The sequence below is a fragment of the Nyctibius grandis genome, chromosome 5, assembly GCF_013368605.1.
Source record: "Nyctibius grandis isolate bNycGra1 chromosome 5, bNycGra1.pri, whole genome shotgun sequence".
In the NCBI taxonomy this organism is placed as follows: Eukaryota; Metazoa; Chordata; class Aves; order Nyctibiiformes; family Nyctibiidae; genus Nyctibius; species Nyctibius grandis.
The window spans coordinates 2,545,649-2,557,757 of record NC_090662.1 but is presented as its reverse complement, the minus strand read 5'-3'; the positions used below and the strand labels follow the sequence as shown (position 1 = coordinate 2,557,757).

Below are 12,109 nucleotides of genomic sequence, written 5' to 3'. Positions count from 1 at the left end.
ATCTTGACAGGCTGGAGAGCTGGGCCTGTGCGAACTGCATGAAGTTCAACAAGGCCAAGTGCAAGGTGCTGCATGTGGGTCGGGGCAATCCCAAGAACAAACACAGGCTGGGCGGAGAATGGATTGAGAGCAGCCCTGACGAGAAGGGCTTGGGGGTGGTGGCTGACGAGAAGCTCACCATGAGCCAGCAATGTACACTGGCAGCCCAGAAAGCCAACCGTGTCCTGGGCTGCATCCCCAGCAGCGTGACCAGCAGGTCAGGGAGGGGATTCTGCCCCTCTGCTCCGCTCTCGTGAGACCCCCCCTGCAGTGCTGCGTCCAGCTCTGGGGCCCCCAACAGAAGAAGGACACGGAGCTGTTGGAGCGAGTCCAGAGGAGGCCACGAAGATGCTCAGAGGGCTGGAGCCCCTCTGCTCTGGAGACAGGCTGAGAGAGTTGGGGCTGTTCAGCCTGGAAAAGAGTAGGCTCCAGGGAGACCTTCTAGCACCTTCCAGTACCTGAAGGGGCTACAGGAAAGCTGGAGAGGGGCTTTTTACAAGGGCATGGAGTGATAGGACGAGGGGGAATGGTTTTAAACTGAAAGAAGGGAGATTTAGATTAGATATCAGGAAGAAATTGTTGACTGTGAGGGTGGTGAGACACTGGCCCAGGTTGCCCCGAGAAGCTGTGTCTGCCCCCTCCCTGGCAGTGTTCAAGGCCAGGTTGGATGGGGCTTGGAGCAACCTGGTCTGGTGGAAGGTGTCCCTGCCTGTGGCAGGGGGGTTGGAACTAGATGATCTTTAAGGTCCCTTCCAACCCAAACCGTTCTATGATTCTATGAATTTCCCCAAATTACTGGATAATTTTCCCACCGCATTTATCAGCTCGACATACGTGATTTTGAGCTTACTCTCAAGGGGAAGGTTCCAGATCGGTCTCCCTTTTTAGTGGCATTTGGGTGGCTTCTTATCCCCACCAGCAGCCAAGCAGGGATAGCAAAGAGCCTGGGCGACATCTGAATCCTGGAGCTAATGAGCTGTGCTCACACCGCAGAGCCCATCGGTATGAGAACAGCGTCCGTGGCTGCTGCAGCCTCTCTGCGCAGTTGTCTGCTTCATTTGCTTGCGATGACTCCAGGTTGCAAGTCCTTTAGGGTTGGTTGTTCTGCTCCGTCTGCGTCAGGCCCAGGGTAGGATTGAATATTTATTAAAACACAGATACTTGTAATAACAGAAGCAGCGTAAACAAGAGCATCTGAGAGGCAGCTACACCAGACTGCTTTTTTGTTTGGACTAAATAATCCCAAATTGTTGCTAATTACAATATGAAAGATTGGTTAATTCCTGTGATTTGCTTAAGAGCAAGCTTAATATGATACAAGAGCAACCAAAGAGAAGTTGTTTTTTTCCTCCCAAGTACAGTTGTGAGCCAAGGACGTATCAGGAGCAGCACAGGCGGTGTCTGAGCCTTCCTGGTAACCCCCCCATGTTAAGGAGTCCTGTGTGCTCTGAATGAGGATGAGCTTTGCAGATGCTTTTTTACTAAATTAGGGACAGGTAGTGGAGCAGAATTGATTCCTATCACTCACAGGGTGGTTCTGGAGGAGCAGGATTATGGATCAGGGTGATGCTGCCGCACTTTAATCTGGAAATTAATAGAGAGACAGAAGTTGGGCTTGTGGGGAAGCGGCAGCGACAATGATGTGGGGGTTGATGAGATTTTGCTCTGCAAACAACTGAGTCACTAACGCCTCTTCACGTCCTGATTAACACAGAGAAAGGGCTAAATTCAGCCTTGATGCAGCTCTTTCGAAGTCGCTGGGATCCCCCCATATAATTTGAGTCCAGAATTTCTCAAAAGAACCAGGGCTCCCAGATGCTTCAGTCTCCTTCTTTGCTTTTGTGCATAGCTCAGGAATAACCCTCCACTCTACCGAGCCTCAAACTAATTCAATTTATATCAGCATGGGACTTTTATAACCTTCCTTCTGTCTTGTTTGTAGCAACCAAATTAAATACAGCAGGTAATGTTATAAATACAAACTGCCAAGTCGCCTTGGGGTGCCTCAGAAATCCCAAAATTCATACGGAGCTGTTTAAATCTCAGACGTTATCAGATATCACAGAATCATAGAATGGTTTGGGTTGGAAGGGACCTTAAAGATCATCTAGTTCCAACCCCCTGCCACGGGCAGGGACACCTTCCACCAGACCAGGTTGCTCCAAGCCCCATCCAACCTGGCCTTGAACACTGCCAGGGAGGGGGCAGCCACAGCTTCTCTGGGCAACCTGGGCCAGTGTCTCACCACCCTCACAGCAAAGAATTTCTTCCTCAGATCTAATCTAAATCTCCCCTCTTGCAGTTTAAAACCATTCCCCTCATCCTGTCACTCCATGCCCTTATAAAAAGCCCCTCTCCCGCTTTCCTGTAGCCCCTTCAGGTACTGGAAGGTGCTAGAAGGTCTCCCCGAAGCCTTCTCTTCTCCAGGCTGAACAGCCCCAACTCTCTCAGCCTGTCTCCATAGCAGAGGTGCTCCAGCCCTCTGAGCATCTTCGTGGCCGCCTCTGGACTCACTCCAACAGGTCCATGTCCTTCTTCTGTTGGGGGCCCCAACATAAGAGCTAGACACAGCACTGCAGGTGGGTTCTCATGAGAGCGGAGTAGAGTGGGAGAATCATATACGGTACCTCCTTTTGCACGCTCTCCAAACTTGCTCATCTGTAGGATGTGGAACAGCATTTTTGGTTTGCAGATTTGTCCTGTTGTTCCTATGATTGTAATACACTGCTTGGGGTGACAAAAGTATTACAAGGCGATACTTAAACCTCAGCTGCTGGCAGAAAGCTTGTGCCCTACACATGCAGCTTGTATGAATAGTAGCAATGGGTGAAATCCCTGGTCTTTAGGACAGTCTGTAATCTATGTGTCCAGAGTTATTGGTCAGGCTTAAACCCTCGGGGATTGCAAGTCCAAGCAGAGCTCAGCAAAGGGAGGTTTGCAACAGGGGAGGTTTAGATTGGATATGAGGAAAAATTTCTTCACCTAAAGGATTGTCAAGCATTGGAACAGGCTGCCCAGGGCAGTGGTGGAGTCTCCATCCCTGGAGTGATTTAAAAGACGTGTAGATGTGGTGCTGAGGGACATGGGTTAGTGGTGGCCTTGGCAGTGTTAGGTTAATGGTTGAACTCGATGATCTTAAAGGTCCTTTCCAACCAAAATGATTCTATGATTCTATCAAGCTGCATGTTCCTGGTTCCTCTAAAAACTCATGTGTTTGCATTTTGAGGTTTCATGTAGTGAAGAAAAGACTTGGTGACCTCCGCTGGTCCTCAACAACTGTCTCAGAAATCCAAATTTTCAGACCTGGTATTCAAACCCCTAAGCCACCCCTCTTCACCTCTTGCATGGTTTCTTCTTTTTCCTCATTTGTTCTGCTTTATGTCACTCGGTGGCACGGACTGCTCCAGCTTCAGTTGTACAGTGGCATCTGTGATGCTAATTAGCAAAACGAGAAGGCTGAAATTAAGATATATGCTGAACTGCTATTCATACTTCAGCTTTTCTTTCTTTTCCAGAGCACAGTAATCGTGGAGAAGACTGTTCAAGACTTGATGAACCTGATGCACGACTTGAGCGCCTATTCGGATCAGTTCCTCAACATGGTGTGTGTGAAACTCCAGGAGTACAAGGACACGTGCACCCTTGCCTACAGGTACAGGCGGGCTTGGAAAGCAATGTATGCTGCAGATACTGCTCTTGGGCTTTTACTGGTTTGCCATGAGTAGGCAGGAGTTACTTCTAGAAAACATCTCTGCTGGCATGGTCAAAGATACTTCTTTCTAGGTGGGGAAAAATCTGAAATAATGATCATTGGCATTTGAAGGGTCTTGGTTTCTCAGTGACTTTATCCACATCACACTGTGGCTCTTTAAACGTGGATGACAGTGGTAGTAGAACTTAGAAACCACATTGCTTTTCTCTTCATCAGGCAAAAGGAGACCTCAGGTTGGAGATGGAGAGTCTAAGGCATCATCTTTAACATAAATAGCTGTATATAGCTATTGCTTTCTTGTAAAGCAAGTCAGATCCTTCCATTTGAGTGTTCCCAAGAGATTGAGCTGTATTTTAATTAATTATGTTGAGATTTAGGTATTCAGATCTCATGGCAATGTAGGAATTAGTTAGTCTCTTCTCCCAGGTAACAAGTGATACAACAGGAGGAAATGGCCTCAAGTTGTGCCAGGGGAGGTTTAGATTGGATATCAGAAACAATTTCTTCACGGAAAGGGTTGTCAAGCACTGGAACAGGCTGCCCAGGGCAGTGGTGGAGTCCCCATCCCTGGAGGGATTTAAAAGCCGTGTAGATGTGGTGCTGAGGGACATGGGTTAGTGGTGGGCTTGGCAGTGCTGGGTTAATGGTTGGATTTGATGATCTTAAAGGTCTTTTCCAACCAAAACAATTCTATGATTCTATGAATTAGTAACCGCAACACACCATATAAATACACACACACGGGGTTTTGTGAAACTTTCCCAAAACCTTTCTGTAAACTTATTCTTTCAGGGGGGTCATCAAATGCTCTGTCTTGGGCTGTCTTTGTTCATTAGCATTTTTGGGTGATCAATCTCTAACTGCTTCCCCAACCATGGCATGGAAGCTAACCCCTGGGCACGGGGTTATCCTGCTGGGTTGTTTGGTTTGGGTCCTTCAGGTACTTGCCTTATCATAGATTGCCTGGGTAACCGTCGATAAGTAACTTATTCTCCAGTTGCCCATCTGTAAAATGTCCTTCCCTGGAGAGGGGGACCAGGAGCGTGCCCCACGCCGCAGGGATAAATACTTCCATTGAAAGACACTAAAAGACAGCAAAGATGCTGCAGCAATGTGGGCTGTAATAGCTGCTATACATAATCTCCTTTAATGGCTAATTGGGGCTGGCGATAGCAGGGGAAGCTGAAAAAGCCCCTTGTGTTTTCTGACCAAGAGCATTATTTCCTATTGCCTGATTTCATTCAGGAGAAGCTTCATCTGGCGAGCGGCTGCGTACGGGCTCGTTATTATTATTAATAACGCCAGCAATAGCAGTGAGCACATATGTGGGCTAAACGTCGTCCGAGCGCTCATGTAAATTGGTAGCTGCTCGCGTGCCGTTGTCCAAAATGCTCATGTTTTATATGAAAGTTCACTGACTTGAGCCAGGCAATAGATGTAATTTCTTTGGCTCGAACTTAAAGGTCCTTCCTTCCTTCCTTTGCTGATACCATTCCTGGATTTGGCACCTGCTGAGGAGTAATTAGGACAGCCCTAATTCGGCAATATCCTGATTACAGCGGGAGGAAAAACAGGAAACGTTTGAGTTTTGCTGCTAGCAAATGACTGAAATAGCAATCTATATACATTTCAAATGATGCAGAGGAATATAGCAGCTCCCCGGATTTACAAGGGTGCGCGGCTCGATCCACGGGGCCGTTGTGCCCTCTGCAGGGACCTCGTGTTGGTACGGCTCCGCGCAGGTTTGGACCAAGGTTTTCCTTGGGGCTTTGAGGCAGATAAATCCTCACGTTGATGAAGTTAGTGGAGGAAGGATCACTTATAGCTGCTTAAAATCAGAGTAAACTCTCTAGATCTGTGTACTCATATGATCAGGCAAAGCTATCACAGAATCACAGAATCAATCAGGTTGAAAGAGACCTTTGGGATCATCGAGTCCAACCGTTGCCCTGACACCACCATGTCAACTAGACCATGGCACTAAGTGCCATGTCCAGTCTTTTCTTAAACACCTCCAGAGATGGTGACTCCACCACCTCCCTGGGCAGCCCCTTCCAATGTCTAATAACCCTTTCTGAGAAGAAATGCTTCCTAATGTCCAACCTGAACCTCCCCTGGCGAAGCTTGAGGCTGTGTCCTCTTGTCCTATCGCTAGTTGCCTGGGAGAAGAGGCTGACTCCCACTCCACTACAACCTCCCTTCAGGTAATTGTAGACTGCACTAAGGTCACCTCTGAGCCTCCTCTTCTAATCCTCACTTTGGTAAAGTTAGTGGAGGAAGGATCACTTATAGCTGCTTAAAATCAGAGTAAACTCCCTAGAGCTGTGTACTCATATGATCAGGTGAAGCTATCGGAGCAAGGGAGTGTGTCTGTTCTGGAGATGTCAAGATAGTGAGAATTTGGGAAGCCAGAGAGCTGGTTTATGCAAGATTTGCACATGGCATTCGTTCGTTCCCCATGTGCACGTCTTTCTTGAAGGGACATATGAGCAAACATGGATGAAATGTATTCAAATAGAGGCTCCTCAAAGCAAGACTGTTTTATTCGGAGCCCTTTGCAGAACTGATAGCTCTGTCAGGACGTCAGCGCTGAGAAAGGCACAGCTGAGATTTTTCATGTTTGATTTCCATTTGGCTCTGATTTTTCTAGTGAATGCAAAAAAAAAAAAACCTAACAGGGCTGGATATGAATGCATTGGACATTTATATAAGTAGCAACTATGGATTTTTTTGTTTTAATTGATGATGAATTTCAGAAGCGTATTTAATCTGATGTAGGTGAGACGTCTTCTGTAAATTGCACGTTTGTAGGAAGTGCGATTTCAGTTTGACGTAAAGTGTTTACAAATGTGAGTTATGTTTTCTGACTCATTTATGAGGGGTTGGGGATTCAAATGAAAACAAAAATGGGGATAGAGCCACAAAACCTGCTGTGCTGGCAATGCTTTTCTTAAGTCTTGTCCAGCCCACGTCTAGCTGCTTCTTCAGCAAATTTCTACGAAAGCATCTCTACTCATGAGTTAAGCCTATATAGTTAAACTATTTTTATGGGGCTTTGGGAGGTACTGAAAGGCCACGCAAGGAGTCACAGGGATGGGGAAAAACTTGACGAGTTCAAAGTAGCTACACTTAACATGAGTCTTTCTTTTTAATCTCTTGCCAACACCCTTCTCGGACAAGCTTTGCTGCCTTGAGCGCTAAAACTTATCTCTTTCCATGTCTTTTTACAGAAGTTGGCCCCATGTGTAGTTATGTTCACACTGAAGTTGCACATTCATCTTTTATTGTCCAACTTTAAGCTTTATCCTGTGTGTCCACCACCTTCTTATCAATCGTCATCCTCCCTCGCTTGAGCAACCATCCTCTTGTGCTTTTTTCAGCCTATCATCTGAAGAGTAAAGGCACCACTCACCCAAATGACTCCCTTTAGCCTGTAAAAAGAGGTGGACATTTCCAAAGAGTGATTTGCCTTAGTTTAAATGTGGCTAAACTCTTTGGAGGTGCCCAGCTCTTTCCATCAGCTGTGAAGGCAGCTTATGGTGACCAGCCGCCTGGTTGAACTGTCTCAGCTGAATCTGTAAAATTAGATGGGGGAAAAAATGGGCCTAAATCTCTCCAAATGATGGAAGGAAAAGAAAAAAAATCACAGTTCCTGCTTTCCAGCCAGGCAAAATGAAACTAAGCCCCTTTTTTTTATTGATAAGGAAATGAGGAGCAGATTAATTCATCCAAGCTGTGTGGTCTGCGGTCAAACAGGATTTCTTGAGTCCCCAGGAAATGCTCTTGCCACTCAATTTACTACTTCTTGTTGGCATCTTCCTCTTCTTGCACTAACTTTTTGTTTTTTAAGTTGTCTTTTTGACTCTTTTTGGGCAGGGGTCTGTCTCCTTCAGGCTGTTAGGTACCTGGCACGTGCTGAGCACTCTGCTTTTAAACTCTTAGCAGCGTGAGCAGCGATCAGCACAGAAACATCACCTTGGCCCTGTGAAGAGAAAAAAAACTATTCAAAAATACATTTGGCACAAGGCAATGGAGTCCAATTAGCCCCTGTGGCCCCCAGATGTTTTCCTAATGAAAAGCCATGGCCCCCCAGCTGTATCCAGGGATGTTCCCCATCGCTCTGCCCCCAGCTCGGGGCGGTGGTGATGCAAATCTGGGACCGTTACCACCAGCAGATGTTTTCTGGATAAAACCCACTGAGCTGTGGAGGGATGAACCCTATGTAAGTGTTACACCTATTCCCTACCCGCTCCCGGGAGCTGGGTACAAACAGATGGCGTTTTCCTTGGCCCGTTGAGCTGTGAATTAATTAGGTGATTATGGCAGTGGTGGTAGCAAGTAACTCTATTACAGCAGCAGGGATAATTACACAGGAGTTTGGGAGAAGGGGGGTGTTTGAAAGGAAGCATTCTGAGCTGTACTAAAACATGTCATCCTCTCTTGTGATAATTTACTCGAGGACCCGAATTAGGTTGACATTGATAAGAAGTTATGGAGGTTGAAAACCAGCTGAGATGCTAGAAAGAAAAGGTGGGGGAAAAGGAGTTTTTAATAGATGGGGAAAGCTCAGTGTCTAACAGAGATCGGGGTGTGTACCACCCTATTTAATATCTTCCTTAACGAGAGGGTGTTTGGAGTAAAACCAACCTGGCAATAAAAATTAGGAGGTGTTGCAATCATGGGAAAGAATGGGGACATAATTCCAAGGGGCCCATGTAGTGATGGCAATGTCCCAGCACTGGTTAATTTGAAGCTCCTTATTTCACAGAATCACAGAATCAACCAGGTCAGAAGAGACCTCTGGGATCATCGAGTCCAACCATTGCCCTGACACCACCATGTCAACTAGACCATGGCACTAAGTGCCATGTCCAGGCTTTTCTTAAACACCTCCAGAGATGGTGACTCCACCACCTCCCTGGGCAGCCCCTTCCAATGGCTAATGACCCTTGCTGAGAAGAAATGTTTCCTAATGTCCAACCTGAACCTCCCCTGGCGAAGCTTGAGGCTATGTCCTCTTGTCCTATCGCTGGTTGCCCAGGAGAAGAGGCCGACTCCCACTTCACTACAACCTCCCTTCAGGTAGTTGTAGACTGGATAAATTCTCCATTTATTTCAATGGAGAATTTGGCTTAGGGTCCAGGATCTCCTGGACCTGTGAGTACCACATGACGGAAAGGTGAGAAAAGCAGGAATTGTGTGGGTTGGGCTCTCGGAAGACACTGACCCTAGAAAAGCAAGGACACCAAGCTCAGTTTGCAACTTCCTATAGCAGCTAAACAGCCTCCCCTCTCTCCTCCCCCAAAACCTATTCCAAAAAGCAATGGGATTTTTGAGGACGGGAGATAATAAGGATCATAAAACAAGAGAGGTAGTTTTGTCATCTGTATAACTCCATCAGAAGACTCCCAAAGGTGACTTGCCTTCGTAGACATCTGAAGGGCTATGATAAGGCTGTAAATAATTGACGAGAGTAAATAGTGAATGTGGTGAGTGCTGAGGCTGCTGTAAGGGAAAATAGCAGGGAGTAATGGGATGGAAGTGAGTAAAATAAAACAGGAGCACAGTATCAGGATTTTATTTTTGTCCAAGAGTCAGATTTGTTCAACTGTGAAATAGACTCCCAAGGGAAGGAGACTATTACTTTAGTCATTTAAATCTGGAGAGGACAAAGCACTGGCTAATATATTCAATGGAACAGTTGTCTTGCCTTGGCAGAGAAATGGAAAGATATCATCAAATTCAGTTTTTCCATCTCGGATGTCAGAGATTCTGGTGGAGCGCTTTTCTTTCCCTCCGTTTTCACCAGGGTGAAAAAAAAGAGACCTTTTTTCATAAGTGGAAAAACACCAAGTTTCTAACAGCAGCAGAAGGCCAAATTGAAATTTTGACGCCGAGGTCTTCTGTGGCTGGAAACAAAATTCATTCTTTTTGTCTGTGGCAGATTGATCATGAAATTTAAAGAGAAGGAAAATTTATCTGTAAGTGCATGTGACAAATTCATTTTCACAAATCTTGTGTACTTACTGAGTAGAGGTTGTTTTCTTGGTGGTAGGTGAAAGGAGTGATAGGTTGCTCCATGCTGGTGGGAGAAGAAGTAATCTGCTCTGTTTCAAGATAGATCAGCCTTGGTTCCTATCTCAATGCCTGTTTCACTGTGTTCCTTTTCAAAACACAGATACTCAGTGTGTTGTTCCTTTTATTTCTATTTATTGACCAGAACATACCTGTCAGGAAATTTAGAAGGAGACCGGTTAATCCACATAAACAAACCCCTTAGAAATGTGCAGGGTCTGTATTGTGATCTTGCATGACCCTTCCCAAAATCACCACCTGAATGCTAGTGACAGCTCTGAACATGTTTGGCCCATGCAGCATCCTAGCTTGTATCCAGAAGTGTGCAGCCAAGTAAATGGCTCTGCAGGGTCCACATTGAGCTTACATGGGCTGAACCAGCACAGATGCATCCATATTGCAGCACCCAACAACTCCAGTTGACAGATCCAGCACTGAATCTCTGCATCTTTTTGTTGCACGATGTTTCTGTCCATGTTGGAGAAGCCATTTCTTCTGGGGGACAGTAGCAGAAAAAAGTCTATCTGCCATTTACACTTCAACCCCTTGCATTGCAGGACACAGCAAACATTCATTATTTCTAGGTGTCTTGTAGCCTTGTGAGCAAGAGGTGGTGGGTGTTTGAGGGGCAACCACAGGTCCCAGAGCCTTTTCTGTATTTTTGCATAGCAGAAGGTGATCAGTCTCTTAGCGCATAAGGGAGATCTTGATTCTGTTGTTAAACTGCAGCTAAGCCTCTCCATAGGAACAGGACCTCTGAGACCTTGTCTTTTCAGATGCTTCCTTTCTCAAGTCACACTGTGCTGGTTGTTCAGTAGGTTTGCCGTGTTCCCATTACAGAGGGCAGAAAAAAGTCCTACTGCTACCCATTGGAAAGGTGACCACCATGCTTTTGCTTTGAGTGATGTGGGCAGGTCACACATGTTTCTTCTTGGGCTGGAGAAGCAGTCCAACTGGTCACCAGCCAAGGACCTTCTAGATGAAGAGCCTTCCAGGTGCTCGCCAGAGAAGGACATCAGCGATAGGATCTAGAAGAAAATGCCATCACCCTTAACTCCTGCTTGCCTTTTCCAAGAGACAGAAAAACATCTCCCAGATCCTTGCTGTCTACTGAACAACCCAAGAATGGGAGATGACTTTCTCCCAGTGAAGTAGCAAACATTGACAAGGACTATGCTGATGGTTGTTCATGAGCAATCCCAACACAAAAAAATAGGCAGCTAATTGACTCCTCCGAATACAGCAACCAGTTTGTCTCCTGCAGTTGCCAGTGAGGAATTCAGATTAGTTATGTGGCCAAAAATATTAAACAGGGAAAGTCTTCAGAATCGGAATATGCTGTGATCTTTGATTCAATTTCACACATACATATGATTTAGCTGTAAACTCTATTATTAGATATTTTGGATGACTGGAGAGAAGATCCTGGACCCTGCATTTCCTTTCATTGCTTCAGACCTGGTCCCCAAGCTGGGCCAGCTGGTGTGCGGTGAGCTGGTGGCTTCCACCCAGGTCTTCCTGGGCAGGTTTCCACGTTGCAGTCACAACACAATCAGCAGCGGCTGGCGAGCTCGATTGAGATTGCAGAGAACAAATGAGCCATGAAGAAACTACCTTCTCTCTCTTCTAGTACAGAATGACCTCCTCCGGTTGTGTAAATGATTGCAAGTTGAATGATTTCAAGGGTGGGGAGAATATGACGTTTTTTCCTTGAAGGACTCTGTCAAAGTAGATCAAGAGTTGTGAGTTTCAGAGAATTTTATAGCCTGTCCACCCATGTTGCTGTGCCTTCCACACAAGCTCTTGGTCGAATTCCTCTTTGGACTCCTTCCTTAATGCTTAATGCCCATTTGTATGTGATAGGGATTTTAATGAATATGTGCAGAATTGCATGAAAAGTACAATTTGCTTCACACTAATTTGATTGTTGCTGCTTTCCCCACAGGAGCATCGTGCAGTTGGATGAAAAGCTGGTGATCAGCGCATCCTGGGCTAAAGATGACGATATTAGCAGGCTCCTGAAATCTCTGCCCAACTGGAGCAACATGGCTCAGCCCAAGCAACTGAGACCCAAGAGGGAGGAGGAGGAAGACTTTATAAGGTAAAATATTTTATGTAGTTGTAAAAGAGTTTCAAGGAGAGTAGCAACAGTGGTAAAACCTGCTGGAAACAAAATAATTATGGTGATTGTGTAGATGTTGTGTCCCAAGGTGTGAGAAGAGGTTGAGATGTGGTCTTTCCTCAAGTGGAGTAATGAAACTTGAGTCCATGGGCCGTTATGCT

General features: G+C 45.9%; 1 protein-coding gene across 1 annotated transcript in view; it reads left to right on the top strand.

Annotated features, from left to right (window-relative positions):
• Positions 1 to 12,109, top strand: part of EXOC4 (exocyst complex component 4) — a 481,536-nt gene that overhangs the window by 391,188 nt on the left and 78,239 nt on the right. Inside the window, exons 12-13 of the mRNA XM_068401273.1 lie at positions 3,555 to 3,691; positions 11,772 to 11,927. Of these exons, the coding sequence (XP_068257374.1) occupies positions 3,555 to 3,691; positions 11,772 to 11,927 (293 nt within the window). The remainder of the gene's footprint in view (positions 1 to 3,554; positions 3,692 to 11,771; positions 11,928 to 12,109) is intronic.